This window comes from Meriones unguiculatus, chromosome 18 (genome assembly GCF_030254825.1).
Source record: "Meriones unguiculatus strain TT.TT164.6M chromosome 18, Bangor_MerUng_6.1, whole genome shotgun sequence".
Taxonomy (NCBI): domain Eukaryota; kingdom Metazoa; phylum Chordata; class Mammalia; order Rodentia; family Muridae; genus Meriones; species Meriones unguiculatus.
Genome location: NC_083365.1, coordinates 13417289 through 13431699, shown reverse-complemented (window position 1 = coordinate 13431699; position 14411 = coordinate 13417289). Strand labels below are relative to the sequence as shown.

Here is a 14411-nt window from a genome sequence, read left to right as displayed (position 1 = left end):
GAAAAGATATCAGTTGGTAAAGTGCTTGCCTTGCGAGCGTGAGGGCCTGAGGTCAGTCCTCAGTGGGAGATGTATCCCACTTGGTTCTGGGGAGGCAGAAGACAGGTGGCTACTTTAGGATGACCGACCAACCAGCTTAACCTACTTGGCATTCACACACATGCACACACAAACACACACACACAGAAAGAGAGAGAGACAGAGGCAGACGTACAGAGAGAGACAGAGACAGAGAGAGACAGACAGACAGAAACACACACAGAGACAGAGAGACAGACACACACACATACTCTCTCTCTCTCTCTCTCTCTCTCTCTCTCTCTCTCTCTCTCTCTCTCTCGACGGTATCAGTGTTATCTAGTGGTTATGTCCCAGCCCTTGGATTGCCTCTGTCACCAGCCCTCTGTCTCTCACCATCTTCTTCCTTCTTTCTGCTGCCGCCAGTTCTGGGAAATGAGACGGGCTTCCTGCCCCACTTTCAATATTCCTCCCATTTTGCAAAGGTAAGTTGTTGAGTTAGAGGTAACCGTGATCAGCCAAGGTGGGGTGTGCATCTGGAATATTCCATTCTCCCAGAATTTGAGCCATTCTTTCTCAGAGGTTGTAGACTGTGGGCTTTTGTTCTTCTACCTCCTCAGTTATTTCCTGTTTGTTTTATTTTTATTAACATGTATTAATACCTCATATTAATGAGGTACTATGTGGTATATATGTTATGCACTGGTTGAATTGGGGTAATTAGGATTTCCTCCTCATTGTTTAAAGCTCGTCTCTTCTAGATCTTCATAAAATATATAATACACTTTTGCAAATGACAGCCATCCCACTGTGCTGTAGAGCACCAAATGTGTTCCTTTTATCAAACTTTTGTTCCTGTATCTAGCCGCTCTTTTCCCCACCTTTCCCCTACTTCTTACCAGCTAATAATCAGAATTCTGCATTCAGATTGGCCTGAGGGATTATCTTTATGTTTTGCATGTGCAATCAAGAACTAACTTGGCCTGTTGCTGCTAAAAGCTCAAAATGAGGTGAGAACCACTCAGGGTCAAAACGAGACCGTTTTGTTTGTTTGTTTGTTTGCTTGCTTGCTTGTTTTTCTCTGATCGTTGCACTCTGGAGTGAAATGCTCTTTGATCCATGATGTTTTCACTTTCCCTGACCTGACCCTTGGCACGATCTCATATGTGTCATTCCTTTAGGTGAATCATTTTTTGTTTCCTTTCCAGAAAGCCACATCACAGTTCCCACAGACCTGATGACTCTGGTCAGAATTTAGTTTGTCCATATTTCCTCTAGCTGTGCTTTGCTTAAGGGCAAAGCACAGACTTCCATGATTCTCTTGGTTCATTTCATTCTGGCAAGGTATATCGAGCTGTCCTTCTCAGACAGTGGATCTGACTATTTTTTTTTTTCTGCATCTACTATACAAAGTAAATGTTTTACATAAACAAAGCTTACAAAAAAAAAAAAAAAAAAGGAAAGGAAAACACTTCATAAGCACCTAGTGGGGTGTTTAATGGCCTAAAGGAACAGAAGGGTCATGTAGGTCAGATGTCACTTGAAGAGAGCACAACCTGCTGTTTTGGGCACGGCCATCTGTGTGATTTTGGGTCATCTGCCACAGCTCCATGGCTTTCTTTCCATAGTGATGCTTGGATTACATGATGTCAGCCCAAAGGACATGATTTTTAAAATGGTCCTTTAGGTCTGGGAGATGGCTCGGTAGGTAAAGTACTTGACATAAGGACTTGAGTTTGAGTCCCAGAACACACATTGAAAAAAAAAGCTGAATGTGGTGACAGGGACTTGAAATTCCAGTGCTAGGGAGATAGAACAGACAGATCCCTGGGGCTTGCTAGTCACCCACCGTAATCCACTAATTGAGATTCAGGCCTCCATCTCTGAACAGGTTTCTGCTGTATTTGGAGTTGGGGGTGGGGGACGTGTCATAGACTATGTGAGAGCCAAACTTACCTACTCTTGGCTTTTTCTAGCCCCAGTTTCTGTTGTCACTTCTTTAGCTCACTGCTTAGCAATTAAAATGGAGTCAAAGGACTGGAGAGATGGCTCAGCAGTTAGGAGCACAGGCTTTTAACTTGACCCAAGTTCAATTCCCAGCACCTACATGGTGGCCTCGCAACTGTCTGTTTCTCCAGTTCCAAGGGATCTGACTCCCTTAGTCTGGCCTCCATGGACACCAGACACGCACATGCTACACAGATGTACATGTTGGCAAAACATCCTTATACATGATGATGGTGGTGATGATGATGATGATGATGATGATACTTTAAAAGAAAGAGGGATCCAGGGGGATGTGGCATAGCACTCCTGTAATCTCAGCAGTTTGGACGCTGAGGCAGGAGGATCTCAAGTTAGAGGTCTGCCCAGGACACATAGCAAAGCCCTGTAGAAAGAAGAAAGGGAAGGGAAATGGAATCAAATACGAGCAGAAATCCAGAATATAAGATCACAGTTCCCTGAGCCAAGCCACCAGGGGCAAAGTTATTATTAACCACAGGACCTGAGGTCACGGACTTGGTTCACAGTCACAAAACTGTTCGCTCAGGGTCTCTTCACTTGGTTATCCATTACACCCTCTCAGTTCTAGGTGAAAGTAAGAAGCTTGTCAGTAGGTCTTTGCATTGATTTATTAAATTGTATTTTTTTTCTTTTGCTTTTGCGTTTGGTAAACTGCATGTAAAATACAGTACCACTTAAGCCTTTTGTGTGTAGATTAAGATCAATGGTTAAGCACATTCACACTGACTCTGTGACTCTTTACCTGTGCGTGAAATGCCCCCCCCCCCCCCCGCCAAAGTACCATTCTCTGTGAGTTTGACAGGTCTAAGCATCTCATTCTTGCAGAATCAAGTACCTTTGCTTTGTTGTATTCCTTTGAAGAGGACTTGAGAGTTTAACTACTACTCGTGAGACATTTTCCTGTAGGCCAGCCCAGCATTGGGATGCTGAGGGCTGGAGTTCTGGATGCTAGTAGACATCCTGGGTCCAGCCCAGCCACCACTGCCTTGGGGCATGGGCTTCCCCAGTGCCAGCCCGGCAGCTGTGCCAGGTGGTTCCTGTCTAGACACTGCAGCTCAGTCTGTATCGTTTCATTCAGCCTTCTCTGTCCAGATGTTTATATCTCAAAGGCTGATGGGATTTCATACCTTGGGTGGGAGCAATGGGAGAGCTAGAAGCCAGGGTCTGGGGCTGTGCTAGTGTTCTGCAACACCTGACCGGCCCCTTACCACTCTTAAAGCAAACATGGGCAATTACAAATTTAAAAAAATTAAAATATAGTATGTAAATTAACATCCACAAACACATTGAATAAAATTAACAAAGTGTATGGTAGATAGGCCTAAATAACAAATACACTAAGCCATACTGAGAAAAAGTAATGACTAGCAGTAAAGATATATATATATATTAAATATATACTAAATATATATGTACCCATACATATATATACCCATACAAACATACATACATACATACATCCTTAGGCATCTTCCCAGCTCTCCAGTCCATGTGCAAGCCTGGGAATGTTTGCAGGTGTGCCCATCCCCACAGTGGTGTGCTAATGAAGTGTTTATTTGTAGCAGTGGTAAGAGTCACCAGGATTCGTGTGTGTGTGTGTGTGTGTGTGTGTGTGTGTGTGTGTATGGAAGTTATGTATCCAGCTGAATCATGTACTGTGCTATGAATATATTCTACTTTTTTGTTTTCTATAACTTTTTTGTGTGCTAGCTTGCTTAGTTTTCAACAACTCATTCCTCCTTCAACTCAGAAAGAAAGCCCTGTCTGTATCACTTTCCCATGAAACTCTCAGGACTATGCCGTAGCTATCTCACCTCCATCCCTGCCCCCGATTCCTGTCCTGGTTCCCACCTGGGGAGTGAACTCAGGTCCCCAGGGTTGACATCAATCACTTTACCCTCTGAGCCATTTTGCCCCCAATGCAGCTTTTATGTACATTGTCTAACTTGCTGTTTGTAAACACATAAAGACGGAAAGAAGGCAGTAACAGCCAAAGCTGCTTCTTGTTTTGTTTTGTGACAAGATCTTGAAGGGTAGCCCATGCTGACCTCAAACCCACAGTCCTCCTGTCTCAGCCTCCTGAGTGCTGGGATCACAGGTAACTCAGCCCTGTGCTAGATGGATCAGATATGTCCTAAGTGTTCTAGCTGGAACACAAGCAAAGCAAAGATGACTGATAACAAACCAAGACAAACGTCTATGTACCAGTGCTGGCCTGACCATCACAGAAGAAAGAAAAAAGAACCATCTCCCCCACCCCCTGTGTCCCTTGTCTGTGGTCCACCCCCCTGAATACAGAACCATGGAACTCATGCCTGAGACAAATGCGGTGATGCTATCAGTGATCAACCTTCAGAATGCCTGAGGTGGGGTTGGGCAGGATCTGGTTAAGAGCAGAGTTTGCTTCCCAACATTCATGATGGGCATCCCATAACCACCTGTAACTCTAGTTTCAGGTTCATTGGATGCCCTCTTTTGGCCTTTATAGGCATCTGCACACATGTAAACATACTTAAAACACACACACATACACACAGAGATAATAATCTACAACAAGAAAAGATGACTCAGGTCAGGAACCAGGTAGTTCCAAACCAGGCATACCAGCCCTCCATTTTCACAGTAGCAGCAGTTTTAGACAATTAGGTGAATATCAACACTGTGCAAAGTGCTTGGAGACCACACAAACCAGAATCAGGATGTAGTTTCAGGTCATTTGGGGTATAGAATAATTGCTTAGGACCCTGAAACACTCTACCTGCCAAAAAACTCCTCCAATTTCCAAAATGTCCTGAAGGAGAGGTACCAAAGCCCTGGTTTAAAGTCCGTCGTGGAAAGGAAGACTCCTGACCATTAGTGTGTGTATTATAGTAGAGATTCACGGAGATAAGAAAGCAAGAGATGTGTGAGAACAACTGTGTGTGTGTGACAGAGAGAGACAGCGGCAGAGAGAGAGAGAGTTTCAATGAGTTCACACTATAAAAGGTACTGACAAAAATGAAACCAGCAGGGTGTTGGTTGGAGACTCATGGAAGCTTGACACTGAGCTTCCTAAAGGGACCTCAGTCTGCAACCGATTAGACAAGATTCGTGCATGTTGGGAAGGAAAATCCGCTTTGCCCAAAGGCTGCCAAGGTAAACATTCGCGGCATCTGAAAGATATTCTCACAGCAGCATCTAGACAACCTCGCTCCACAGCCTGGCAAGGTTGGCACATAAAGCTGAGGTGGTTAACTTTAGCACACGGTAAGTGTGTTGAAGGGACTCAAAAGACAGTCGCTGCAAATTTCTTTTCTGTTTTCTTTGAAGCATAACCAGTGTGCAGCGCTCAGACAACGGCTCCTATATCTGTAAGATGAAGGTGAACGACAGAGAGATCGTATCCGACCCCATATACGTCGAAGTTCAAGGTGAGCCCCAAGCCAGAACATCCTGTTGCCCGAGGGCTGTGTAGAGCCTGAATCAAATGTCTTCTGTGTGACAGTGTTCGGTCTTCCTGTTCATAACCCTGTAAGCCTTATGGATCCATCAGTGTTGGACTTTTACAAGACAGTCCTGTGTGTGTGTGTGTGTGCGCGCATGCCCGTGCCCAGGGCATTGCGCATATTGAGTATCTGCTCCACCATAGGGCCTCTGTTATTGTGGGGAGTGTCACTCCTCACCCAGGAGGTGCCCCCTTCCAAGGTGCCCTTGGCAGCATTGTCATTCACACCTCTCTTTTCTTTTTATCTCTGCCCCACCCTCCACATCCCACTCCCATCAAAAGGCTTTTCTGCTGCCCATTCTCTTGTATGCATGAACTTGATGCCCAGTGACACTACAGAAGGCTTGAGAGAGGGAGGAGAAAGGGACAAAGGAAGGAGCCAGTGAATGGCTGAGTGTGGAAGGGAAGAAACCAGGAAAACAGGATTGGATGAATCTCACGGGGACCTTTGCTTTGGACCCATCCCAGGCTAGACAGCTGGTGCCTGGATCATGCGAGCATCGGTCAACAGGAGGGCATCTCCTATGCCTGGAATTAATCTTGTAGAATGCAATATGTAGTAGACAGTTTACTTGTCAGGAAAATGCACAAGTTGGGGAAAAGCCTGAATCTTGAAAGCTTTGAAACAAGAGAAAAAGACTCCTATTATTCTGCGTGGAACCAGATTTGTGAGACACGAGTTTATAAAACCCATGATTTAAGTGTCGAGGCTAGCCAGCTTGCCCTGGTACACCGTCCAAGCAAGTGATTGTTGGCTTTCTCTGAAAATTCCCAGGCTCCCTTGTGGGCCAGATTTTGGAGTTTCAGTAGATTTTAGGATTATAGCTATAGACCCGTGCTGATTATGTCTTCAAGTGAGTGCTTGCTGTAAACTCTTCAGTCCTACCCAAATACATGCGGGTGTGTGTGTGTGCATATTTACACTCACTCATGGTACTTAGAGCATTGAACCCAGAGCCTTACGCATGCTGAGTACATGCCCTACAGCTGAAGCACACGGACCCGAGTCCCAAGTGCACGGGTCTTAAAATGCAAACATCTTCACCCATCTGAGAGTTGCACACACTGTAGGTTTCTGTCAACACTTGCACAGACCCATTGTGCAGTTCTGCTTTCACTCTGGGTTTTGCTTGTCTGTTTGCTTCAACATTTTGTTTTGGTTTTGTTTTTTTAACGTGCGTGTGTCTGTGTGAATGCATGTTGTGTGTATGTGGCATGGGGGCGGTGGAGCTCAGGGGATTGAAGAGGACGCCGGAGCCCCTTGACCTGCAGCTGCAGGTAGTTGCAAGCTGCCTGATGTGCCTGCTGGCATGAACTCGGCTCCTCCGGAAGAGCAGCAAGCACTCTTAACTGCTGGCCATCTTTCCTGCCTTACTCTGTTCTGTGAGGCATACTGCCAACCTGCCGACTAGTGCCAGGCCCTTGAGCAACACCTGATTTAAAAGCTGGCAATAGACTCCCTTCTGGCCTATGCAGATGAATCACCGCGCACGGTACCTCGAAAAAAAAGTGTCCTAGAAAGCTGGCTGGGGACAGACTGGGAGTTGGGAACCTCTGCTCTCTTTATTACTTGGAAGTGAGAAGTGGCTATTTCAGACCCAGGGAAACCTCCGCTCTTCGAATCAAAAGGCTCTGCTCCTGGTTAAAGCATGCTCCACTCTCTCTTTCTCTCCCCCCACAGGACTTCCTTACTTTATCAAGCAGCCAGAGAGTATGAATGTCACCAGAAACACAGCCTTCAACCTCACCTGCCAGGCCGTGGGCCCGCCTGAGCCCGTCAACATCTTCTGGGTTCAAAACAGCAGCCGTGTTAATGAAAAACCGGAAAGGTCTCCGTCTGTCCTAACGGTACCTGGTAAGTCTGGGCGTTATGCTCATTCATTCATTGGTTTATTTATTCATTCATTCATTCACACACGCACCCCAACCGTAAAGGTGACAGAACTTTGGTGATGATTGCTACACTCCAACAGTGGTCAATCGGGAAGAGTAAAAACAGGTGTGGGAGCAATAAGGAAATAGATGCATTGCAAGGGATGTGGGATACACAAGTGCTCACCTAGCCAGAGTCCAGTCCAGGCATCCAGAGCCTTGCTCATACCTCTTTGGCACTGTGGCCTTGCCTACCTGGCAGGAGGTACCCTATGGAAACGCTAAGGTAAAGACCTAATTGAGGCTAGGTACCAAGAAAGTGGATTGGTCACGGGGCACTGTGGCAGGAAATTTGTGAGTCACTGTGGGATTGCTGGTGAATTGACATTCCATGGCCATCTTGATCCCCATCCAAGCCAGAATGCCTTGGCTTTGTTCCTTCTCCTGGGCTGGCTCCGGTCAGCAATGCCGCTGAAGCTTCCGGTGCCACTCAAGCCGATGGGCTCCATCTGACAGTGTGGCCACACTCCATCCCTTCTTCCTTCCTCATGCATTCAGCAAACGTTCAGGGGGGGTCTGCTGTGTGCCCAAGGCAGTTCTAGGCTTGAGATCTCAGGGGTAGAGTTTTTACAAGGCACATGATCCTGGCTCTCTTCCCTCTTCACTGCATCTTCTTTGTTGCTGGGCCAGTTCTGAACATCGAGTGCCCAGCTCAGTCCTGGCCCAGCTTCTTTTCCCTCTGAGACACACCCTCCTGGCTGAGTTCCTTGGCCAACTTCAATGCCATCTGTGGCACGACAGCCTGGAACTTTGCATCTTGGGCCCTGCCCTCTCTACTAAGCTTCCAGCTCCTCTGTCCAGCTGCCTCTTTGGCTTTTCTGCTTGTGTATGCATCTTAAAATGCAACTCCTCATTTCCCGAAATCTTCTGTTCCAGAGTTCCCCTTCTTGATGAATGATATCATGAAAAGAACACTCCTTGCTTTCCTCATTTTTCACACTGGAAGCACCAGCCCCTTTGTGAATTCTGCTTCCGTAGCACAGCACCACCTGCCTCTGTCCATCTTTGTTTCAGGCCCCATGGTTCACACCACCATCAGATCCTGCCAAAACCACTGCTCCCATCCTGTCCCCGCATCTCTCCACTCTCCTCAGCAGCATCTCATGCCATGCATCAGATGAAACCCCACTGGTGGCTTCCCAGTGACCCAGACTGTCACCAGAATCCTTCTGGGCCTTGTCCGTCAGTCCTGCATGCTCCGGCCCCTGCTCATCTCTCCATCTCACGCCTGTGCTCACTAAGCGCCTTTCACACAGAGTCCCTCCCACGTCTTCAGATACATCATAGTTCTTTCTGCTCAGGACCTTTGTACCCCTCTCCAGTCTGCTTCCAGTGTTCTCCTACCCGCCCTTTGTCCCGTGACACACTCATGTATTACTTAAGAGATTCTCTTTGCTCTTTTATTGACTCCCAGTCAGATTGTGTGTGCATCGGTCCCTGCCCTCATCAGGGTATAACTGGGTTACTTCCACAGTCTCCCTTCTGAGCATGCTCAGTGAGACCCAGGACTTCGGGTCTTTGTGCACTGCTGCATGCCAGCATTAGCAGGCTACCAGTGGTTGCTTGAGCTGAGGCCTGAGAGGCAAGTGAGTTCCAGCCAAGACACCATCTCTTAGGCCTCTGTGACCCCTGACTGTGGGAGAGGTGATACAGGGTTCTCTACCTTCACCTATGTTTTCTTTGAGTTTTTCCAAAGAATAGATAATTGAAGAACTTGTGTGTTTAAAATCAATTTAAAATGATACCCTCTTTGTGGGATAATAGTTTCAAAGTCCATGAAAGAAAGACATGACTATTATTATTTTGAGAAATGGTTTCATGGAACCCAGTATGGCTTTGATCTCCTGACCATCTACCTGCATTTACCTCCCGAGTCAAGTGAAGGGATTACAAGCCTGAGCCATCACACCCAGCAATACTAACCAGATATTATAGAGGCTAGAGAGATGGCTTAGAGGTTCAGAGCACTGACTGTTCTTCCAGAGGACCTGGGTTCAATTCCCAGCACCCACATGGAGGCTCACAACTGTCTGTAACTCCAAGATCTGACACCCTCACATAGACAAACGTGCGGGTAAAACACCAATGAGCAACATATGCACTCCCTGAAACATACTGCTTTGATTACTATTGTGTGTTTGTGGGCCTGCATGTCTGCAGGATGTGTGGAGATCAGAGGCCACTTTGTGGAAGTGGTTCTCTCTTTCCACTTTCACATGGGTTCCAGGGATTGAAGTCAGTATCACTCAGGAAGTGACTTTACCCACTGCACCATCTTGCCAGCCCCATAGTACTGTTTTTGGGTTTTGGCTTTGTGTGTATGTGTGCTAAATCATCTGTACTTAGGATAGCTAAAAGGAGGGTTGAAGGAAAAAGTGCACTTTTCGTTTCAAACTTTAACGTTTGAAAATTTCAATCTCTTTCAACACCTTGCCAGTTTCTAGCCTTTTTGGTAAAACACAAAGGCGCATGCCCCATGCACATTAACATATTTTATTTATTGCCAATCTTTGTTTACCTGTGTCTAGAAAACCACACCACACACACACACACACACACACACACACACACACACACACTATGCCTTTCATCAAAAAGCCCATGACGATAGAAAACCTCTCTTAACATTTTATACACAGCATGGACTTCAGCAGTTACTCTATAATTTCCACAGCAAAGACTAATGTGTCTGTGGAGAAAGAGCCTTTTCTTAAGCTGCTGAGCTGGCTCCGCCTGAATGACTGCAGCAGGTTGCATTGCTCAAGCAATTCTCCTGGTTGTGAAAGGTTGGAAGAGTAAGTTTCTGGCTTTTCTTGCTTTCTCTTTTCTTTTTGGTAAGGGAAATTTTTGTATGTGTGTGGGGGTGGAGGCAGGGTCCCTGCCATTAAACTCTCGTACACTTTACCTTTGCGCTATACTCTAGCATCCTGTTTTCAAAGTTTTCTGGGATTCACATGGGTTATATCAAAATAACCTGTCAGGTTTACATTTAAGTCAAGCCAACCAACTTACAGCTGGTTCAAAAATGCAGCCATCCACCTGCTGCGCTGGTTCTTCCTCATGGAGGAGTAGCAGCACCAGGTGCCTCACCGTCTCAGAATCCTATAAATTTTTTTAGACTCGTTTAATTTATTTTACGTGCATGGGTATTTTGCCTGCGTGTACATATGTGTACTGTGTGTAGAAGGGATCTGATCCCCTGGAACTGGAGTTGTGGATGGCTGTGAGGAAGCACATGGGTGTTTCGAACTGAATCTGGATCTTCTGCAAGAACCACAAGTGCTCTTAACCACTGAACCATCTCTCTGGCCCCTCCTACCGTATTTTGATATATTTGATAGCAAAGATGGCATCGCTGATGCCCAACAGGGAAGGCCTCCTGAGGCAATCATATATTATAGTCAACGCCTGAAATTTACCCGCATTCTTTTCTCTTTCCTGTCCCACAGTCAGTCATCAAGTTCTACACATTGTTCTCAAATGTCAGTTGAGCCTTCTTTCCCCTGTGCTTTTCCACAGTGATGCCCTTAATTCATATTTTCCTGTTTCCTTGCCAGCACTGTTACCATTGCACCCTAACCGTGGCCCTGCATTCCTTGTTCCTCTGTCCTCTGTGCTCCTGCCTCCCTGAGCCTACCACCTACACAGTGAGTCATTCCTGCTTTGTCAGCTTCTCCTAAAACACAGAGCTTCTCTCTCCGGACACGACCGTCCAGTCCAAGCCAGTTAAAATCTACCGTTTTACTTGATGTCCCATATCCCTCAGGACACCACTTCAACCTTTGTCCCCCCACCTCTTCTGAAGCATCCTCCCCTGCTCAGGGGATGTCACAAGCCTCTGGCAGGTCTACAAATGCTCTGGTGGACCTTGCCTGGATTCACATGCTGACCCCTCTCTCCCAGCCACTTCCTTCTCCTGGTCTTTCTGGTAAGCTCCCATTCATCTTTTGACCCCCAGCTCTCTGCAATTCTCTGAATGCCTGCCTGGTCACTCTGCGCTTGTCGGTACACTCAGAGCCCCTCGGACATCTGTTCCTCTCCTTCATATTCAACTACAACCATCTACTTGTCAGGTCTCCAAGAAAGGCAATCATTCCATGTAATGATTATGTGAGAATTATCTTTTCAGTGAACGGATGAATGAACCACTGAAGAAACGACTGGTTAACCTACGGTCTGGAGACATAGTCCAGTTGGTGAAATTCTTGCCTACCAGGCATAAAATCCTGCGCTGGATCCCTAGCACCATATAAACTGGTAGTGCATACCTGTAATCCCAGGACCCAGGAAGTGGGAAGTAGACAGGTCATGGGTCCAAGGTCATTCTTGACTATATAGTGAGTTGTAGATAGACTGAGCTACATGAGATCTGTCTTTAAAAAATAAAATCCTGCATACAAACTCTTCCTATCAATCTACTAAGAAAGTATCAAAAAGGGAAGTGGTGTAAACGGCCCCCACAGTTTGGACTGCTTTGACCAAGCATATTTACGTCAGTCAGGATTTCACTCCAGGCTGGCCTCATCTTTCTAGAAGAGCTGGGGCTACAGGAAAATGTCACCACTCCTGGCACTTTCTTCCTCTTGACACAATCCATCCCCACCTGACCCTGTAACGTAAAAGCTGTCCCGAAGACACAGGAGAAAAAGCACTGCGTCTGAAGGCCACTATTGTAGGTGAACAAAGCCAGCCTTGAGGGCTGCCTAGGGTCTGATTCCTTTGAAATCACTGTCTCAAAGTGCAAAATTACCGTGGAAGCGAACAGATCAGTTCTTTCCATCGGTTCTCCTAGGCTAGGATGCTCCCAGGGGGGAGTCTTTTTTCAGTGGTGGAACGATTTTGTAGCCACAAATCTGTACCTGTGATTAAAATTTCATAGGATTATATACTATTTCCCCTCCCTCCCCAAAAAGGGAAAAAACTGGTAAAATCAGAGTAAAGTGGAAGTTTAGTGACTGGCATTGCACCAAAGTCACCTTCCTGGTTTGTATCCTAGTGTTATGACTGTTTAAAATCTTTATCATGGTGACGTGGGGGAGGGGAGGGCGCAGGAACTTGGTGCTATTTTTGCGACTCTTTTTGTGAATCTAAAATTACTTCAATCTGAAATTTTTTCCCTTTTAAAGAAGAATTTTGTAAGGAAGGCTCAGTGGGGTAGAGTTTGCCTGCCACACACCAGGCCTGGTTTCTTCTTTAGCCTGGTAGAGCAAGCACAATGCCCATTACAGGCCTGAGGGTGTATGTAGCTCAGTGGGTAGAGAGCTTGTCTGGCATGTGGGATGCCCCAGGTTGGTCTCCAATGTGGAGTAAGCCAGGGGCTGTGGTGCATGCCTGCGGTCCTAGCCTTTGGGCTGTAGGACGGGAAGATCAGGCATTTAAAGTCACCATCAGCTACATGGAGAGTTTAAGGCCATCCTGGGATACTGAGGCCCTGTCTCAAAAATAGAAAAGAAAAAAAAAAATCCTTAGCACCGGAAATAACAAATAAATCAATGGCTTTTGTCATGGGTGACTTCAAATCACGGAATCTACAAAGAACTTTTCTGCCTGTTGTTTACGGCAGAATGCATTGTGGGTAATTGACTATGGCCTCTGTCACCATATAGATTGATGATGTCTTGTTGTCATGGGTATCTGGACAACTTATGGAACTTCTTTTTAAATTTAATTTTATGTTTATTTATGAGTGTATGGGGGTTGTATACGTCCCCTGACTGTGTGAGTACAGTGCCTGTGGTGGCCAAACGAGGACATCACATCCCCTGCACTGAAGAGATGGTTTGTTGTTTAAGGACACTTGTTGCCCTTGCAGAGGACTGGAGTTTGGTTCCCAACTTCAGCATCAGACAGCTCACAACCACCTGTAACTCCTGCTCCAAGGGATTCACTGCCTATTCATAGACTCCACAGGCACCACACATAGGTGGCATACATGTGCACAGACATATACTCACGAATAAAAATAAAACTTCAAAAAAAATAAACATTAGTTGCATGTTTAGTGGGGTTTTAAAAAAGATTTATTTATGTATGCATATGAGTGCTGTATTTGTATGTTTGCCTGCATGACAGAAGAGGGCACCAGATCACATTATAGATGGTTGTGAGCCACCATATGGTCACTGGGAATTAAACCCAGGTCCTCTGGAAGAGCAGCCAGTGCTCTTAACCACTGAGCCACCTCTCCAGTTCCTAACTGTATGTTTAAATGCACAACTAGCAGATAGCTTGACTAGTTTCTGTTTTAGTTAATTGGATATAGCTACCAATATCCATTGTAATAACCATGACACTGAGAATTTATACAAACCAGTTCCTCGTTCTTTTAGTGCTTGCCCTAAACTTGTGCTTCAAATCCTGTCGCATTTTAATGCCTATTTTGTAATCGGGAGCTGGCTTAAAGTCTGCTTTCTGGAGGGCAGCTGGAATAATCCTGATGGAGCCAAATGGTGCCATTCCTCCTCTGAAGTCCCACTCTGGAAAAGGCCGCTCAGCTGTTTATGTGCTAGGATTCCCCAGGCTGACCAGTAACAAGGCCCATTTCCTCACCCCAGGTATTTCCTCTGAGGCCATTTCTCAAAGAGCCACCTTGAACCCCTGCCCCTAGTGGAAATCGGAGCTTTCCCACGTCCCTGGTACCTGTTACCTTCCAACACAGCATTCAGCTTCTTCTCTATCGGGTCATAGGCTGCATTTTGCTTTGGGGGAATGTAAGCTCTAGGAGGGTAGGAATCTTTGTTCTTATTTTTAAAGACATCCCAGGCTCTGGGGTGGAGGAGGGGAGTCTGGTACACAGTGGGTCCTCAGACTGTGTTGAGTGAATGAAACCAGGACAGACTGAGTTCCGAAGTCATAAGCCATTTTACCCATGTAGTGTGTTCTGTGTGCTGCCTTCTCCAGTAGAAAGACTGTTGCTAGAAAAAGAGCAAAGATGAAAAAGCAGAATCATTTA

The 14411-nt window shown here is 46.1% G+C and overlaps 1 protein-coding gene across 1 annotated transcript in view; it reads left to right on the top strand.

The window, feature by feature from the left end:
• The window catches only part of Mertk (MER proto-oncogene, tyrosine kinase), a 98125-nt gene that overhangs the window by 26738 nt on the left and 56976 nt on the right, over positions 1 to 14411 (top strand). Inside the window, exons 3-4 of the mRNA XM_021641953.2 lie at positions 5353 to 5453; positions 7209 to 7382. Coding sequence (XP_021497628.1) covers positions 5353 to 5453; positions 7209 to 7382 — 275 coding nt within the window. The remainder of the gene's footprint in view (positions 1 to 5352; positions 5454 to 7208; positions 7383 to 14411) is intronic.